General features: G+C 42.8%; 1 protein-coding gene across 2 annotated transcripts in view; it reads right to left on the bottom strand.

Moving 5' to 3' along the window:
• Nucleotides 1-20,729, bottom strand: part of LOC119137049 (glypican-5-like) — a 63,311-nt gene that overhangs the window by 7,639 nt on the left and 34,943 nt on the right. For both annotated transcript variants that reach the window (XM_037276030.1, XM_037276031.1), the window contains exons 6-7: nt 10,185-10,305; nt 3,661-3,799 (exon numbers count right to left, since the gene is read on the bottom strand). In XM_037276030.1, the coding sequence (XP_037131925.1) occupies nt 3,661-3,799; nt 10,185-10,305 (260 nt within the window). The remainder of the gene's footprint in view (nt 1-3,660; nt 3,800-10,184; nt 10,306-20,729) is intronic.

The following is a 20,729-nucleotide window of genomic DNA, read 5'->3' as shown; positions in this document are numbered from 1 at the left end:
ATGTCTTTTGCTTGCTTATGCTTTTATTTGTTCAGTATTATGTTACAACAGTAACAAAGGCTTGTGTGGAGCTTGGGCTGTGCTCAACAGGCTCACTGAGGTTGCTGGCGCTTCAGCTTTCTCAATCCAAAAGCCCTGCAGCCAATTCAGAGGATGGGCATTAACTCATTCACTACTCCCATTGACGTCAAAGGTATGAACTGGGCTAGCAGTGAATGAGTTCGTAACGGAGCGCCAACGAAACCCTCACTGAGTAGCTGCATCTGATCAAGTCTCTGAGGAGAGAATATTTCACCGTTGAAAAGTTGAGTCTATGCCTGACAAGTGGCAAAGTGTATTGGGGTGTAACGTCAGAGAATTAGGCAGACAATAAAATTCAAGTTCAATCCACTAAAGTCACATCTCACACCGTGTTTACGAGTCTCGAAAGCAAGCTAACCATCTTCCAAATGTCACTTACTTGGAAACGTCCTCTTGTAATGCAACATTCTCGCTAAATGAGCCCATTTTCCGAGCACTACCTGAGCTCTGAGCGCTTCTTTTTACTACGCCATAAAGTTTCAAAGAAGCATTCCAAATCCTGACTCCTTGGTATCAATTTCACAAATGTATCAGGTACTCTTAACTCTTAACACTTCCTTTGGTTTATTACCTGTTGCCACTGAGATTCTTGGTGAGAGTCCCCAAGGAGTGCTGCAGGGGCTCAATCATAAAGGCTTCACTGACACTGCTTAGAAAGGAAATGATGATGCTGGCTAATGAGAACCATTATGCTTTGATGACTGTGCACCTAGGGAGCCCTTCCAGCTCAAATCCTCTCTCAGTGCCATAAAACCACAGGGCAGAGTGTGCCAAGCCAAGCCATGACGACGACAAAAAAAACAAGGGGGGGGAGACCACTGCAAGGCAAGATGGAAGGTGACATAAAAACAATGGAGGTGGCTAGCCGGGCAAAAACGTGGATAGATAGAGTCATTACGGTAAGATATAGCAGGGACTGCAAACAGGAGATTTGGAGATCTGACATAAGTCAACTATTCCTCCCATATCCACCTGCGGACCAGACCCTCGTCCTCGTCCTCGTCCTCGTCCTCTTCCTTCCCGAGCAAAGCTGTCTTCTTGAAGCTTGCTCTACCCCGGAGCATCAACTCTTGGGCCCTTAAGCTCCACATGAAAGGCTAAGGGAAACGGCAATGCTAACCGTAATATCCATATCAGGCAATGCATCTGCTGGCCAGCTGACTCCTAAGCACACCAGTCCCGAAGGGTTTGGCTCACTTGGACCTGGTGGCTCAGGAGTCAGCCGGTGACGGCACAAGTTCCAAAGCCGAGTGATGAGCTAACACAAAGAAATAGTTTGGAGTCTTTTTTCGAAAAGAGTAGAAAAGCCACACCAGAGAACTACAGAAGACGAGCTCGTAGTAACCGCAAGGGTGAGGAAAGCTACGGTTCACTGCAGATTCACGGATTTATTCTCCCGGCTGTGGCCACGGCAGCTCTTAATGTGCAGGCCTTGCCACCTAAAGTACACTAACATGTCTCCAGGCAATAGCATGTAGGTTGGGAATCATGATTAAGCAGGAGAGGCATCATGCAATCTGACTGGACATGCAAATTGGGAAAACAATGGCATTTTGGCTTTCAAACTTTTAAACGCTGTAGGTATTTAGGTAGAATTGTTGGAACACAAAGAGGCAAATGGATGCATTTAGTCTTGCTCATGTTTTTACTGCACCAGCCAAGAGCTGCTTGGGGTCATAATGTGGTTTTATTCATTTATTTCAGCCTGAACACACCAAATATTGGACTTCTCCAGAAAAAGGGAAAAGTAATGATTTCATATACCGATCGCATCATTTATTTATTTCAATCTACTTTGTCATTATTCATCAATTCATTTCAAAGGGAAAGGGATATTAATACTTTGAGTCAGCAGTGTGGTCACAAAATCAAAAAGATCTGTGACATTTCAAAAAACAAAAAAAACGTACACTGCACTTTATACACGTTTGACTTTTGTCAACTGTGTTTACTCTTTGCAGGCATCCTTGTGCCACCAGAAAGGTCTGTATAAATGGATTTATAGCCCTTTATTTGACCTTGTTGACATTCTAAGTGCAGTACATTGGAAGAGTATGCAAGCCATTTAGTCATTCTTTTTCTTACCAGTTCCATTCTATCAGTGGTTTACTGCACTATGAAAACAGGTCCATAAAGTGCAAGGTGCATACTGTTACTCAAGCAAATTCTATTCTTCTTTTGGCTTTTACAGCAAACACATTCTTAGCAGTCAAGATGGCATGCTGAAATACCAAATAATGTTGTGGGTGACAACACATACGACACTGTTTTTATTGATATTGATTCCGCCGCATTTATCACAGCTGAGCGTGGATGAAGAGACGGCGCAGCACAGAGGGAGGTTGAAGCTGCAGGTGCATTATGAGCCCTGTGAGATGTGGCTATATATATATATATATATATATATATATATATATATATATACACAGTATATATATATACCATTAGCCTGTGAAGTGCAACTGATTATAGCAGCTAGCGAAAATGGGACAAATCTGCACGTTTAGTATGCAGGAGGTCCAACAATGTGCTGGCCATCTTCTCAGTGAGACTTGCAGCATTTCTACCACATCTAAGTGATAAAGGAGACAGTGAGTCTGCTCTCTGTAGATTAGTCATGTTCATTAGTTTGCTAATGAAGTAAGTCTCTCTTGCCAGAACAATGGGCAGACATGCCCCCTTTCAATATGGACCTCGGGAGTTTGTCACAGCAAACAGATGGAAAGGAAAAATGGCTCTCCAATCTAAAAAAAGACCCCAAACTTGTCTAAAAGATGAACAATAGTATTTAAGTCATGTGTTGGATTCAAAACTGAATGAAGGAACATTTGAATATGACTTCAACTTTGTAAACCCTTTGTAAGATTTTGCAAGACAGATAATACTGATTTACAAAGTTGGTTTAAAAAGACTTCACTTTGAGGTCGGGTATCACCAAGCCTTCATTTTTACTTTGCATTGTTTAGTCATCAACCAAAAAGGGGCAATCAAATTTCTAAAAATAGCATTTTATAAAATGAACCTGTAAATGTTGGCTCAATGTTTTACTGGCCTCACCGCACTATTGCTTTATACTTTGCACACCGCCTAAAGTTTTTTTTTCCGTAAATCTCACACGGTGGCTCGGATTGATTCTTCACCGGCGATAGAGCTCTAAGAAAGGCCAGCGTGTTATATCCACATGGCAACAAGGACAAGGTGGAACTGGCGGTGTAACAGATATCGATTGTTACATGCTCAAACTATTGCCAGTTTGGTCATCAAAGACATTTCTTTGGTGAGGAAATTCACAGGAATTGTTCATTTTGATGACATGGATTTTGAAACGTGATTTACTTCTCTACTAATCAACTCTGATCTTACTCGGTAGTGGATTAGACTGCGGTAGTAGAAAACAAAGGCAACGCAAGCCCGAACAACACCCACCGCACGTCATTTCATGTTCATCCAAAAGACTTGTTGTGTCAAGTTGTGAAGGCACTCCTGGGAGGCGTCAGGGTGTGTTTTTGACACCCAAGTCCATGCGAATGCTTGCAAAGGCGCTGTGCGTGCGTGCGTGCGAGCGTGCGTTTTACTCACAGGTTGCGTCTTGACCGTCTCCCGAGGCTTGACATCCGTCTTCGTCATCACAATCGGCGCTGCTGCCCTCCGTCTCGCCGCTGCCCAGCTCCTCCCAGGCCTCCATCTGGCCCAGATTTGGGAATCTCTCTTGGGTCTCCTGGATGACAAAGACTTTGTTACACGGTGGAAGTGCAATGTCACTTGGACACAAAAATGTGCAATCATCCAGGATTCCCACAGCAATTGATATCCTATTGCTCTGAATTGCATAGCGTAATGAAATCATGTCGGACGTATAACGTAGCAGGCTAAAGCATGACATGCAAGTCATTCATTGGAAGGGTTTATGACCGAATATGAGACAGGTGGGTTCACCATTTGGTGGACAGTTATTATCCCTATTTTAGTTGAACCTTGGCTTTTAAGATTGGGTGTAATTTCACTATCGACCACTGGATGACGGCACCCTTATTTAGGTGAGAGTACATTTGAAAGGAAATAGTGCATTTAGTTCAACAATGCCTGTTTTTTGTCGAAAACGTCCTCTGCTGCGATCCTGCTTTTTACACCTACAGAGAATGACAGCTACGGAATTATTATTATTATTATTTGAATTTGTATATTTTTGGCCATTATTCTTGGTGAACATTCTGGGATGTTGACTGCAAACACATCAGGGGATCGGTACACTGTTAGACTGCATGTGCATTGGTTTTGCGTTATTCGCTCTCAATATGTGGTTATATATTCTTTGAAATGTGAGCGTCATTTTGAGAAAGCAGGGGACATTTCGCTTCATCTTAAGCAGGCAGTGTCGGCTGTAAGATAGGAAAAGAGCTGCCTGCCCTGCCCTGCCCTGCCCTGCCAGAGAAATATTGAGCAGTACAGCTGCCAACAATGTGCCACGAGCAGTGAAGCAGTGTTGAAAAGTAACCATGGAATGGTTTAACATCAAGTGGTACGGCACGCTGAAAATGAACACATGAAAAGGCATGACATGTTTTGGCTAGATTTCATGTAAGCGACACAATGCAACACTTCGCTAAAGGTGTCCAATCAGAGTGATACCACACCGCGTGCGTGATTCATAGACTGACATCAAATATAGGAAAATCAGTTTCAAAGTGTTGTTTGTGAAACTGAGGAAGAAGTTATTTGACCAAAAAACAGATTGAGCAATCACTCACTGATCTGTGCAGCGGGGGAGGTAATAGAGGCAGGATTTATTTCAAAGAAGGATTGCGCAATCATGCAACTATTGCGGCTTTGTATATTCAGATCATTGCACTGTCAGTCCTTCGGCTGCATCTGGAGACTGTGAAATTGGAAAAAAAAGACGGGCTGCTTGAGAAAAACAAGAGCTTGGTTCCTATTAGAGGTGTCACAATTAATCCATGAATCTATTTGTTTCGAGACATTTGAAGATCCTAATCTTCTGATTCCAGGCTCTCAAAAGTAATCAGTCTTTGAATTCTCTAGTCCTTCATGAAAGCAGAAATTGATCGTTTGTTTTGAATCCAAAGAAGACATTTGCAAACATCTCATTTCACTTTGGAAAAGTCAAATCCTTCTTGTGTGATATGGCTTAACTATTGTTTGGTTGTTGTTGTTTTTATCACTAAATGATACCAACGGAGCATACGTAATTGGTGAATAAACAGTGTTTTTGAGTACACTAAGGCAGATACAATTGTCTACGATTATTTGATTAATCGATGCAATCGTCGATTCTAAGAACATTCGATAATGACAGCCCGAGTTCGGATGTGCAAGTCGTTCACACGTTTTGATACGCTGATGCACGAAATGAAATGACTCGTGACTCATTACAGCCTAAGCAATTTCCATTTCTCTTTCGAGTTTTGGCTTTCGCAGCATGGGGCCAAAACTAATGGGACCACCTGCGGCCCCGTCTTTCGACCCGTTTCATCACTTCACGTCAGACAAGAAGCTCTCCTGACACAACAACAAAGGCACCTTTTTTACAAGGTTGGAAAGGATCACCACTGTTGGCTGTGAAAGCGGAAGACAACAAATAGCTCGGGTTAGCATGAGAAAGCGGACAAGGTTACCGTTACTTTTAGTTTGAACCGGCGGCACTTGGTGCCACTCAAAGCACATGACGGGAAAGTTGATTCTTTTTATTGAGTCCACATTGGAACTTAACGGCCTCCTTTCCTGCTTCTACCTACTCTGAGGCAGCAATGCTGAACCAGAAGACAAGCTATTGATTAGCAAGCAAACAGAAGACACCGTGACCTTTGTAAAAAAGAGATGAAGTATTTACGATGTTACATTAATCAGGATATTTAACAGAAGATGGAGTGTGATAAGAAAACTGCTTGCGGGAAGACACAGAGGGGAACCCGTTGACTTTTTTTTTTCCTTCTTACATTCTTTTTCCCAATTAAACTGTCAGCTCGACCACAAATGTTGCTACCCAACAGCATCCTGATATGCGCTTGCGTATTTGGCTAATAACAGTGCCTTTGAGTGTCCGTTGAACACAATGGTGCTTGGCCCAGCTGTCCTAAAAGCCTTATAATTAGAGAGGAAATCAATTAAGACGTGTTGCTGTGGAAACCTCGGTTCTTTCGGTACAAAATTGCTGCTTGGCTCATGTCCAAAGCAGTGGGTTGCTTTGTTTGGATTTTGGAAAAACAGCCAGCTTTTTGGTTTGCCTTTTAACCCCAAATTGCTGATTTCAAAGTAACACACATGGAAATCATTTGGCGGTTGAGCCACAACGATTCTCCCAAAAGCTTCCGAGAAGAAGCACAATTTAACATAACCCAACAACGTATTGAGCATTTTATATGTCTCACACACCACAAATGATGTGGCAAATTCAACCCAATTTTTACAGTACATGTAAAAGTGACAATGGCAAGAAGCTACTTCAGTACTCATCAGTAGTGGCTATCGCCACAGCAAAGGCCTCCCTTGCTATTTAACAAATAGAATGCATTATTTTGTGAGGATTAATGATGCCTGTTATGGCCAAACAGTTTTCTGGAGAATTAATTAAAAGCGAGCCTTTGACCAGCAGTTCATAGCTTTCGCTCTCCTGGTGTGGACATATCAAATTGTTGCCCAACGATGTTTTTTGTTCTAACCTGAGAATATCTGATGAGAAATCTATTGCACAATGTGAAGAACAAAATGAAATTGAATTTTGAACTGCCCGTCACAACAAACTTGTAATTGCTTGCACTTTTTTTTTTCAGTTGAGAAAACATTCGGATGAATGATCTTTGACTGCGATGAGCTCTGAGAGAAAATGATTCATATATATGCTGAAATTGTGGTCCAATACTTGATATTTGTCAGGCAGCCAAGCCTGAAACTGATGATAAAAAATAACATTAACAGAAATTATGTATAGACACCACGTAGTGGATTTTTTTGTCGCTGACACACTTTTTGATCTGGTTCTTGAATCTTTTTTTTTTTTTTTTTTTTTTTTAATCGACATTTAAATGGCAATCTAGCATGTCAAGTTAAAACCATTCCGGTGACTCGCACGGACAAATCCCTCATTATTTCTCTCTTTTACAACAATTGAGATGATTACAAAAGCAGATTTGAAAGTAAGGTCATTTCTCAAGAGGTTGGCGTCATGCCTGGAGCATGTTCAAATCACAGTAGTGAGTTCCACACCCACACTGCAAGTCAGCGCAAGCGCAGGCTTAACCGTTTGTGGCACTTTATTGGCCCTCAACTGTGGCAACCATCGCAAGTCAATCACACCCATAAGCCATGCCTCACACGCCTCGCACTTGTCAGATAGAGCTGACTCTATCTGTTTCAAGTATGCACATGTGGGTTTACTTTGGCTTGGCTTGGCTTGGGCGGATACGAGATCGTTTCAATTGATGAATAACGTGTTCGAGTTGCTCGTGACTTGATCGTATTACGGGACTTTGGGATAAGTGTCGCTTGTCTTCTTTGGGAATTGGGTTCTTTGCTATTTTAGGATTGACAATTATCACTTGGAAAGTCACACTGGCAGCTCATTATTCATGGAGGTTGTTATTATGATTTTTCAAATGTCTTAAATCCCAAAACTTGTGCAATTTGTTCAATGGAAATGACAAATACCAGCTGACTGCAACTTATGCTATGAGATGGCGGAGCCATCCACAACGTTGCTAATAAAAAATGCAAACTGTGTGTGTGTGTGTGTCTGCGTGCGTGCGTGTTGATGTTACTCCACGCATGTTTTGGTGAACAGATGGTGTCTTGAGGAATTTTTCTCTTAAATGTGTCCAGTGAAGTAGCATTGCAGGATTTAACAGGAAGAGAGTTCCAGAGAACAAACAAACTAAAAACCTTACCCGAGTCCACTCTCATTGCCATTGTGATATATATTTTTTTTTTATCCTACAATATCCACACACTATTTAAAATTGCAAACAAATAATTTCAACAAACTGGAACAATCAATCCCATCAATCACACATACTAACTAGCCAGTTTCCAACTCTCCTGCCACGGCCAATGCAGCAGTATGTTAGAAAGAGCAGAAAATAGATGTGCGAGAATGATTTGTCTACAAAGTCACTGATTGAATTACAATTGACAAAGCAACATATCATCTGGTTTTAATACTTCCAGTGGAAACAAGGAGACCATTGTAAAGGAATTCCCATACTAAACAGCTGGAGTAATGGCGGCGAATCAAGAATCCACTTTGAGACATTTATTGTTCACGTTAGCAATATTACCAGACAGCAAGGCAGACGATAGTCAGTGGAAATAGAGAAGGAGCATTAATGTCCCATTTTACTGCGGGTCAAGAGATTCCGTTTTGTTCCGAGTGCTATTATGAGCTTTGATATATATGTGACTCAACATAGACATGATGTTGCATGCAGATGATTTACGACTGTGTGTGTGTGTGTGTGTGCCTGCGTGATGCACCCTGCAAGCCTGTCAGTAGCAGGTTGTGCAAGACAAGCGTTTTGTTGCTAGACACCTGCCTGAATGCTAACTTTTTTTTTTTCCTATGCGAGGAATGTTGATCAAAATGTTACTGGTGGACTATCATTGCACTATCCTCTTAGTGCTGCAGAGAAAAAAACCGGATAATATTAAAGCATATTTCCATCATTCGCCTATGGAGGTCTGCCTGTGCTTCCTTCAGAACACATCAGAATGTTGCACACATCAAGCTCTTGCTTGTACGCCAGCAATTTTGGATGCAAGGCTAGTTGGGTGTGTTCACGCCCACAACTGCAAAAAATTCCATTTGTGTAAACATACAAAGAAAGCCATGCTATGTGCACTTGCGTTGCAGCCACTTAAAAGCTGCTTCGTACATTGGAGGAAAGAGAGAATCGAATGAGCTTTTGGAAGACAATCATTTCATTGTAACTACCTATGAGCTTCCAATGACCTCGGTCGGTCGGTCGGTCGGTCGGTAAGATCAGAGGGGATTTTCTGGGAATTCTTTGACAGTAGCGTACATGCCGAGGATCACGCAGGCTTGAAGACACATGCTAAATCTGTTGTGCTCCTGTGAATGTGGAAATACTCCTGAGGCACCACATGATGCAGCTTATGATTTGTTGCTCTTATTTGGCATAAACACAAAGCTCAGCTGTGCTTGAGATTCCAGGTGGTCCCCTTCCTGATTTGTGTCAGGAGGGGCGGGCACACGACGATGCACGATAAGGTGACGACCGGCTACTTGACAGCCGTATCACACAAGCACGGCGCGTCGCGGCGGTTCGGAAACTTTTCTTGACCTCGTCTGTCTGTGTCCGACATTTTGAGACACCGCTTGAAAAAAAATGACACCAGGACAAGTGAAGGGAGAAAAACAGCAGAGTAAGTCTGCAATTGGACAGAAATTCCTGCTGTACTATCTATCTATCTATCTATCTATCTATCTATCTATCTATCTATCTATCTATCTATCTATCTATCTATCTATCTATCTCATTTGAGGGCCAAGAAAAGGCCAGGCCGTTCAGAAGGGAACCCAATCCTGTTGGGTCGCTCTCGTCAAATGGCCTCCGGGGATTGTGTGAAACGGCCCTTTTCTTCCTGATTCCTTTCAGGGCTAAAAGCCATCTACATGACAAACAGAGTTACTTTGAAGCGGCGGTGTCATCATCTCTGCCTCTGTGCCACTCATTGGTGACCGACCTTTTGATCTCCGTCCGTCCGTGTCTCAGCTTTTTCTTTCGACACTCATTCCATTTTTCTCAATGTCCTTCTTTCATCTTCAATCACCCTTTATTTAACTTGACTTAACAATTCCATACGATTGCTTTGTCCCCACGTCGGCAGTTACTTTTCGACATGATTGAGCAATTCAAAATGGCGGCAATTCAAATCCTGCTCAAAAAAGGATGATCATGAAAAGAACACGTCAGATGTTATTAGGTCACCAGGGAACTGTTCAGAGAGATGAATACAATTCATCACGGACTCCTCTTAAGACTTGTGTGTGGCGCTGCTGTTGAGACTCCAGGAAAATGGAGCTTTTTCAACAGCAGATAATGCCAATGGAAAAATGCATCAAATGATCTTACCTGGTTGAAGCTTTCAAGCCTCTCCTTCATTTCGACGAGCGAGGGGTTGGGGCTGCGAACTTTGACCTCTGGATTTTGTCTTTGCGCCTGGAGACCATTTCCTACCACTCTGCCTGTGTAACTGTGAGAAAAATAACAAGAGTTACATCATCATCGTTTTTATAGGGAAAAGATTCACTCTATAAAAAAAAAAAAAAAAAAAGCAATGTAATATTTACATTTGCAGATCGACATTTTGACCTTGCTGTGGCTACTATTGTATCTGTGGATTGATTGTTTATTTTACTCCCCCACTGTTATCTAAATGAATGCAAGATTCATCCAATGATATGAAATGTTCATGCTTTGGGGATTTAACAGCGCTGGCATTAAATCGATAGAGGCAACTGAAGGCAAAGCGCGGATGAGAATGATTGCAAGTGATAATGAATTGCATGAAAAAGTGCATGCATTTTTCATATGCGTTTAGGAGACGACGGCCGCGCGTGTACAGTATGCGTATCCACGTGAATATGAGCACAAGCAATCATAAAAGTGCTGAATTTGACAATCTCTGGCATGCGATCTAAGCAATGGCTTGATAAGGTCTGCGCTCCTTCGTCTTTGCTGAATAAGCGCTTTGAAGAGAGCAACCCCAAAAAAAGTCAAGTCCTCGATTTCTTCTCACGCCAATTTCAATTGTGTCGATTTAAAAAGACAAATACAAATACTTATTAGGGTCTGAATGTTCAAAGAATAAAAGGCCATGATGAATGAGATGGCTCACTTTTCACAGGCTGAGAGGACAAATGGATGAAGGCACAAGTCGGTCTTTTATTGTAATATTATGAACAATGGCAAACCTATTCACCACCTTTGTCTGCAATGACTCATTTAGCTCCATTTAGCTGTTATTGTTGCACTTCACAAATGTACGGTTAATTCAAGTCGGGTTTAAATAGGTGACTATGAGTGAATGAATACTGTGCGTGAATTGAACTTTTTCAAACCAATTCCACATTCGCTGTGCAAATGAGTTGGATGATTCAAACGCACCAGGAAGTTAATAAGTCTGGATTCAACTCCCCCCTTTTTTTTGCCATGAGAAACACCTCCTGCCAGGATGGAGACCAAAAAAATCGCTTGTTTATTTTGATGAATGCATTTGATGCGGAAACTGTGGGCTCAGGTAAACATTCAAGGTTATTTACAGATCAGTGAAGTGGCTGTGACATGCTAAAAATGGAATCATAAATGTGTGTCAATACATTATTTTAGGAATCCCAATGCACTAGTGAAGCACAAACTTGGGCGATTGGGTTCGAGATGTCTTCGCAAAAAGAGGAATGGTAAAGAACGCTTCAAGACAACTGGAATCACAATGCTCAACACGTAACACTGACCGAGATGAAAACAACACTTTACTTTTTGTATACGATAACGTGTTTCCAATGAGGTCCTACAACCAAATAACGGGACGTGAAGTCATGAGTGAACAAAGGTCGGATGATGGGAGGGGGGGGGCGTAGTTTTTACCAGCAGAGCTCGGACAGTGACTTTGAAATATTCCGAGCAGGAGGTTTTGTTTGGAAAGGCCAGCGTGTTCTCACACTGCTGAAATCTTGGGAGCCTTCTTGTAAGGCAACACTCAACTATCAATTGGTCTGAAGCCACTTTGCAAACATTTAATCAGAATGATTTGTAAGTGCGTGCACTGTTTCCCCAGTACCTACATGCAAACACACTCAAACGTTACACAACTCAACAGTCGGTATATTTTTGACAGTATTTTCCTGGACACTTAGACCCGCCAACCTTTTGAGCATTGTTATCATAAACAAGTCACATGCATATTTAAAGCAGCGGCAGAATATGCTGTTGTTGCATAAAACTGCTAGCACCTTGAGGCAATATCATTAGCATGGGAATACAAAAAAAGATCCGAAAGAGTGCAAGCAGAAGTAGCCGGAACATTGCAAGAGGGTCGTTTGCAGGGCAGGCGGGCTGAAATAATGCACTTTTCAGCATGTGCTCTACTTCTCTCTCTCTCTCTCACTGGAAGCTAGTTAGTGGCTTTCCCACGACACCCCTGGGTGGGTGTCCGTCTTTTGTGTACCGGATGACAGCAGGCGCCAATAGTACCTGCCGGCCAATCTGAAGTTACGTTGATTGGATTCCCACCAGGCGAACTGATTCAAACTACGGCTTGCTGTTCATGACCTCTTGAGAACGTTTACCATCTATGTGTTTTCCTCAAGGACATTTGTAACTTAATTCAATTTATTTATTTAAAAAAAAAAATGAAACAGCAGGAATTCTATTGTTTGTTTGTTTTAAAGCTGGAAATGGCAAGGTTTGTGAGACTAAATGAGAGATTGGCAAAATAGTGATCAAAAACGATTTGATTTATAAAATGGAATAATTAGGGCAGGTCATATCACGAATGACATTCAAATGAATCAATGATTTCAACAAAACATTAGTATGTACGTAGATTAGTTTTACTGTTACGTAAAACAAACCAATGATTTCTTTAATCATAATAATTAATAAGAAGCACGGCGCAACACTGGTTAGCACGTCCGCCTCGCAGTTCAGAGGGTGCGGGTTCGATTCTGCCTCCGGTCCTCCCTGTGTGGAGTTTGCATGTAATTATGTTTTTCCTTCTTAAAGTCATTTTTTTAGTTGGAAATGTCCACGTAGTATGTCCAACCCGTCAGCCACCGACTGACCTAATGGCTACTTGGAAATACCGCGTTGGAACGGCTCTTTAAATATTCTCTCTGTTCTCCACTTTAGGAGCCGAGTCGAGGGAGCCGTGTGATTTTTGCGGAGCTGGCTGGCGGCCCCGCGGCGGCTCCTCTGTCACGGCCCTCCGCAGCCCCGCCTGGCAAAGCTGTCCCATTGAGAGATGAGTCAGAGTTGAGCGGGGTCAGAACCAGAGAGCAGCAAAAAAGCCAGCGAGAATTTGCGGGCAAGTCCAAATATGATCAACAAGTCTGTCAGCCGCCGGAGCTCACGTTCTCAAACATCCTGTTTTTGAAGTCGGCTGGAAATTGTTTGGATCATTGCGGCTTCATTTGACTTTGTAGTTTTTGAATTGGCGAGCGGATGCAACTCCGTGAATAATTGCGAGCGGATTTTTTTATCGTCAATTGTTGATGTCCAACATTTCTACTGGTTATGAATTTGCCTTTGGAAGAATACTTGTAGCATTGAGGAGAGACAAAAATGCATGGCACTTTGGGCATTTTGGCTTCCCGAAGCAAGAAAGCAAGCACCTGCCACTGTCCTTGAGTTCAGGCCTTTCAGTGATCAGCAACCCTTAACAAGAGCTTGGTTATTACGGCCTCTAGTTACACAAAAAGGAGGATGTCATTTTCCCAAGATCAGACAATCGTGTGCAGGATCTTAACGTCACTTTTCGTTTGTCCTAGACATCACCTGAGGCAAGACACCTGCTTCGAGCAGCTTGAATCTGACCAAAGATATACGGCTGCTTATGGACGGGATGAAATTACACACGGCAATGTTGAGCTCTCCAGTGGCCGCTTTTAAGGAGGCGGTTACAGCTATCGTTCAGGAATGCTTGAAGGTGCGATTGATTGAATGGCTCCCAGTTCATCAGTGCTTCCTTTACATCGTCCCATTGAATGAATGTCCGCATTACCCAAGTGAATCGGATCGAGTTTCCCATCGGAATTTTTCCACGGATAAATCTCCCGAGAATTGAAGTGCAGTTTAAGTACACTTTCAACGATTATGAACTAGTAGCTTGACATACACTGCAATGTTTGGCCTCCATGTTTGTGGTATAAAAAGGACATGTTTAGGCCAGCGTAACGAGCATTTGATCTTGTCATTTGAGCCCAAGTCCCATCCTGTCTCGGAATGCTCGCTGAGCAAACTGAACCGACTCCGGGGAGCGAAAAGGGAGCGCCGTGAGCTTGAGTGAGATCGATGACTAATAATGATTCACTTATCACGGCGACAAAGTACACTTAGCGGTAATCACACACCGACCGAGATGCCATGTACCCGAGAGGTGTTTGATGTTGGGACTATTGCATCCATCCATCCATCCATCCATCCACCCATCCATCCATCCGGAATGATCCCATAGGCCGAGCCGTGTCGCCAATAGCGAGCGCGGTTCATCACTAGGCCATTACTTGCCGTCCGTCGCAAGCAAGCAGTCAGCCGTGTGGGTGAACTCCTTGCTCCTCCAGGCTAATGAACACCGATCGATTTGTCCTACAATTACGGCAGGGCGGCCGAGAGCTGCATTCATTTGGTTTAAATGACTCACGCTCGGTGACAAAGTGATCTCCCCCACAATGTCTGAATCACCCACACGAGCTCCTTTTCTCATCTTTGTATGCACATACTTTTATTAAAGTAATACACAAGGCGGCGACTTTATCGGATCTAAAAGGCATTTATTTAGCTTGGGAGTACTCTAGAATGATGTTGAAAGTTAAATTTGGGCGATTGATTTGCATTGCAATACTGCATCCTTGTGGCTAAGGTGATGCACTGACAGGCACTGGAATTACTCGAATGCCCTGGTTGGGTCCTGACAAAAAGACTCGGCCATTTATGATTTACCATCTTCTGGAAAGACTTTTGGAAGTTTGGTCTGTGGGATTTTTGTTCTCTATGACACGCTGTACTGTGTGCGTTTGTATTATTAATGTTCTAATTCACAGAAAATAGTTTTAGTTCAATTTTATTTCGTCAAATGATTGTACAAAATAAAACGATTTGTATTCTGATGAATTTAGACAATCCTTCTACTTTAAATAGTTTGAAAAATGTTCAACACCATTTTTTTTTCAGTACACTGTGTCTTTTTAGCTACAGTCACACCTAATCTGATTTTGAACCCAAAAGATTGGGCATTTATTGAAAACTGTAATATACTTTTAACGGCCACACAGGTTTCATTGAAACCATGTCCAGACGTCATTTTCCACAACCAAATGAATTCAACCTGAATGAATCACTTGCGTCTCCCAATCCAGCCGCTAGGAGGTAGCATTACTCTCCATCTAGAGAGCCCCAAGAGGCGCTGAATACTCGTAATACCGAATACAGTGGTATTTCAATACATCTACAGTACGACTGCAAACCACAACATGATGCAATCTAAAGATATCCAATCAAAGCGCTGCATCGTTCTTTAGAGAGCAGTATTCATTTAGTGGCTCATGATTGTGAACTTTCTATTGAATCTGGTCAGTGTCAAAGATAAAAAAAAAAAGAAAATAACCCCAAAAAATCCGATACAATATCTCAGTGTTTGCTGGCCATTGTTATGTTATTATTTTTTCCCTTGACTAATGCACAGAATACAGTTTTGTTTTGTTTCTTGCCCTCTGTTGACATGCAAATGTTGACAAGGGAGTGGATAGCTCAGGTTTGGGGTGTGGGCGTGGGCGTGGCGTGGCGTGGCAGGGCAGGGCAGGGCAGGGCAGTTGGTGTATGGAAGGCAGACAAGGGCAGGCAGGGGCAGACCCAGGGCAGCAAACTATGTCCTGGAGTATAAACAGGTGGCTGAGGGGAGGATAGCGACCGTGATTCTCTGGTGTGCTCCCGCCACCTGTTGGTCTGTCTGTTTTCATTTGCATTTTGGAGTCAGACCAAGAGACCTGAACTGCATGACACTGAGCCATTACTATTACACTGTTGACTTGAGATTTTCATTTCTTCCATGACCACACTTGATTCTCAAATTATCTCCCCTTATTACTACGAATAGAATTGCAATTGTTTCATCGCCCTAAAAAGAAAAATCAAATAAAAATGTGACATGTCATTTAATCCTAAAAATAGCACATACATGAATCGGGTGAAAACTTCATCCCCAGTAATATCGGTCAGAAAATGTGCCTGTGAATATTGTATGATCTGTCTACTTGTGGTGCTCCACCGTTTATGCTCAAAAACCACAAACTGCAACCACATGAAACTTGATCAATTCATACCTCTTAAAAGGTGTCATGCAACTATTCTGAACAGGCGTTTCACATTGTCGGGTTGTACAGGTGTACCTAATGTAAAGTAAGAGTAGGTGTAAGTACACATCTCCAGTCAACATTAAGCAAACAGGGATTTACTGTGCATGCGTAGCGGCAGATGGTGAGGCTGATGAGTGAAGGAAGGGGTCAAGGGTCAGTGTCTGTTGGCAGCTATAGAGTGCAACCCAGACATACACGGTACATACAAACATAGACCACCGAGTCAAATGCATTTAGTGGGTTTCACAGTGAACCAGAAGCTTGGCATACCCCCTACACATACACATACTAATAACAACCCACATGTTATCCTGCAGACCTGTGCAAAATCGCAGTGCCAGGAGTGGGGCAGAATAATATACAGTATACGTATATATATATATTATATAATATATATATATATACTATATATGGCCAAAGGTTAGTTATTCAAAGCGAGTCAGGCAGCTGGTAGCATTGACACTGACATTTCTGGGCCGGAAGCCCAGCCAGCCACAACCCTTAAATGTGTCATGATCAGGCCTATCTGTCAGTCAGCAAAACAAAAAAATTGGAAATTGGACTGGTCGTCAACATACTGTAAGTCGCTCAGTAAAGTTGAAACGCCCACAACCTAATGTTGATGGTTTGATTTTCCTCAAGCATCTCTTCAATGTGAATGTTGGATTTCTGTCCATTTGGTTCCGATTCCAACTTCGAGGGTGGAAGAAGATGTGCCACAGAATACATTTAAATTGTAGCCTCGTCAGAATACAGTATTTCAGTATTAATCTACAAAACATTGGTTATTTGCTACTTTATTTTGTATGGACTGCAGTTGTCATTATTTTTAACTCCCACTCCAGGATATCATGACATCTGACATCTCTGACCAAATGTTGACCTCTCATCTATTATTTTAGAAACCACCACGCCCGAGAAAAAACAATCAATCAGAGATAGAGCCGTGATTTAGGAGGATTAAGATGTATTCGATTACGAGCATTTTTAACCATTTCTAGCCATGATGCCAATTACATTTGTTTCCGCTATTTCTTAACATTTGTGTCTGTTCTCCTAAAAAAAAAGGTCATTTCACCCTCTGCGTATCAACTGTATAGTATGAATACATTTGTGTCCGAGTGGGGACTTTCCCTTCGGCTTGTCACTCGTTCCTGACAGAGGCCGCATTCCCAGCACCACTCGGGAGGGAGACTTCAGTGAGCGAGCGAGCGAGCCCCGACACCCAAACCCACCCGGAATTCTAGGAACGTTTTCCCTGTGGTTTCAGGTTACCGCACAGACACGCAGTGCGTAGATCACAGGGTACACACCTTCCACAGTGTGTTACTGCACTTTTGTTGTTTGCACAGTGTGAGGTCATGTTAGCTTTGCCTTGCTCCTTCCGTCGCTGTCATTCACTTACACTTGAAATTCGGGACTCTAGCCAAACAGCCTGTTGATATTCTCACCCCGATACTAAATACCGCACAGATATCTGCATGTAGTCACACCGACATGCAACGTAAAACCTTTGCCGTGAGCCCCGGAATCAAACATCAAAGTTCAACACTATGCCCCCTCGCGCCGAGACAAAAACGCAATTGACTTGCCTCCAAAGCTAAGCGCCTCGCCTCGCCTCGCCTCGCCTCCAAATCACCCCAATTTTGTGATGGTGAATGTGCGCAAGTGTTAGTAAAGAACGTAAGCTCGGGCACACAGGGATAGTGTGACGGCTGGAAGGTCGTAATCCCGCGTCCACGCACTTGGAAGCTGCGTGTGTGGATCAAAGTGGACGTTTGAAGGTGGATTTTCTCAGCCTTTGAACGCTGTTAAAAAGCCCACCCAACAGAGGGAGTGTGGAAGTGCGTGTGGTACATATGAGACCTTTCTCATACCACATGGCTCTATTTCCAGAGTGTGTCTGTGTGTGCGTGTGTGTTTAATGGCACTAAAATGCAGAACCAATAGCTTTCATAGACAAGAAGAGCCATTATAGTAACCTATGGAAAATGACATACTTTAATGACTAAGATATATCAACGTAAAAAGAACAAGCGAAATGGCGGATAGAATCAGAATCAGCTTTATTGGCCAAGTTTGTGCAGGCCAAACAAGGAATTTGACTCGGGTTGATGAGTTACTTTCAGCAGATGCCCTGCATAACAAAAAATGCCAATTGTACTGTTTGACATGTTTCTTTTCAAAAAAGCGATTTTTGTTTTTCCACTTTTTGATCAGAGTCTGGTGTTTTTGGTGAAACCAATTCATGTTCTACTGCTGAGTGAAGACAAAGCTAGCAAGAAACTTTTTTTTTCCTCTCTCTCTCCAGGTGTTCTTTTTGTTGGGTTGGTGCTGGGTCTTCAAAGGTCAGTCCAAATGCTCAAAAACAGCTGTCTGGCAGCGCGAAGAACTCAAAACAACTGGCGGCGAATGAGTTAACACACCGCTTACTACAAAAGAATCAATCAGGATAGCAGTTCCAACAATCTGGAAAACGGAGAGCAAATTGCATTTGGCCCGATGAGGAGCATGTCTGCTTTCCCGCTCCCACATAGATTGTCCCGTCAAATTCATTCATACCCAAAATGGGTCGCCCAACTATTAATGTCGTCACCAACTGCAAAAAGCCATTTTATTGATTGCCAAACCGGCACACGCCGGTTACTCTCGCCAAAACTTGTTCATCACATTCTTATTGGTTTACAGTACATGTCAATGTTATGGCAACATGTGACAAATTTAGGTTCTGGGAACCAAACGGAGTTCTTCGAAGTTCCTCAATAGCGTGAAGTGTCCGAAAGGGTGTCAAAGCAAAACGACGGCAACGCACAGGGAGCATGTACAAGACACCGAGTGGCACAAACGGCGAGGCCTCGGAAATCCAGTCGCTCTCGCTTCCTCCTACAACTGACCTACATCTCTCATTTATCAATTAGCTCTGCATCCTCCCCGTCCTCACGCATACTTCCATTCCCCTTCCTGTTTCTCATCATTTCCTGCAAAGAGTGTCATGCAATGCCCAGTAAGCCAATTGTGGTACTTGAATTATATTACATCAAGCTATCCACAGGCTGGACACGCAGTAGAAGCGAGACACTGTAAAACTGCGCTCCTTTCATTAAAAGTTGCTGGAAAGTTGGAGGCACGCTTTACAAACGTAGAGGACACCTCCAAGGTCTGTCGTAAAGTCTCACTTTAGGAAATTATATCGGCACTTCATTTAGCGAGTGTGCCTGAGGGAGAAAAAGGTTTTTTTTTTTCAATAACTTTACGACTTGTGCGAGGATTTCAATTTCAGCAAAAATAGCGCAAAGTGATGATGTACAAACGTTTGCATGTGACCGTAGGAAGGAAGGAAGGAAGGAAGGAAGGAAGGAAGGAAGGAAGGAAGGAAGGAAGGAAGGAAGGAAGGAAGGAAGGAAGGAAGGGAAACATGGAGGCAGCAGCTATGTCAAGCAGGTCATTGGCAGCAGCAAAGGCTTATGGGAAAGGAATGGGCCATCAAACTTGAATTAGGGCTCAACAGTGGACGGACGGGGATTGTTGGAGGCACAAAGGAGGGACTAAGAACTTTGCTGATGTTGTCAAATGCAAATTGAATAATTGTGCCAAGGGCAGCAAAAAGGATGAAAAGTTGGACAAAATCATGATTTCCTGACTTTAGACCGCTTTTATGATGCTATTAAAAGAATGCCATTTTGCCTTGCAAACAACTTTTGTTGATGAAGTGCAGCCCTGCAAAAACAAAACCAAAAAAACGCATTGTAGTCGCAGGCCTTCTGCCGCGTGGTTGGTCAAGAACAGATGCCGTATTGAGAAACTTGCCATGGATGGCATAAATGGCGCTACGCGATGGAACAGTGCGCCGGCCGTAAAGCTGCTCAAAGTGACGCTGAGCCACAGTCGGAGGGAGATACTAGACCTTTTGGCCAGGTGGCAATTTTGCAACACACAAGGGAACGATATGCTTCCAAAAAGTGCAAATGGTCAACTGCTGGAAAAAAACGGACTTTGGCTCAGTGGCCATCATCCAGTAAAGCATTTCTCATTTGCAAAGGCAATATTTCCAAAAGGCTTTCAACAAAACTTCTTCCTGAAATGGATAGGAGCACGCATTTGGGATACCAACACTGTTTGGTGGCAGTCAGTGACGACAAGAAGCACTTTGGCATAGTGAGCCATTTTTCCAAAAAAAAGAGGCAAATTTAAAAATGCACATTGCTCATTTCCAACAACCATACTGTCTCAGGAACGTACGCTAGCTACTACACAATACAAAACACCATGGACCGGCTAATCAATAGCATCAGTTTCATTGCTATAACACTCGAAACGATGGATATGTGAACACAAACGGTGGCGCGACACATGTAGCCAAAAAGGAACTCATTACTCGGAGGCTTATTCTTCATCCTCTGTGAAGAGCCACTATACGAGTACAGCAGCTTATGTTTTGAGTTTTAGCCAAAACCTAAGCTTTCTAATTGCATTTTCATTCATTTCACGCTAGCCCTAACCCTTAAAGGTGAAGAAGACAGGTGGGTGGGACAATTATCCGACCGAC

Source organism: Syngnathus acus, chromosome 17 (assembly GCF_901709675.1).
Source record: "Syngnathus acus chromosome 17, fSynAcu1.2, whole genome shotgun sequence".
In the NCBI taxonomy this organism is placed as follows: domain Eukaryota; kingdom Metazoa; phylum Chordata; class Actinopteri; order Syngnathiformes; family Syngnathidae; genus Syngnathus; species Syngnathus acus.
The sequence above is the reverse complement of the archived record's forward strand: the minus strand, read 5'-3'. Positions and strand labels throughout refer to the sequence as shown.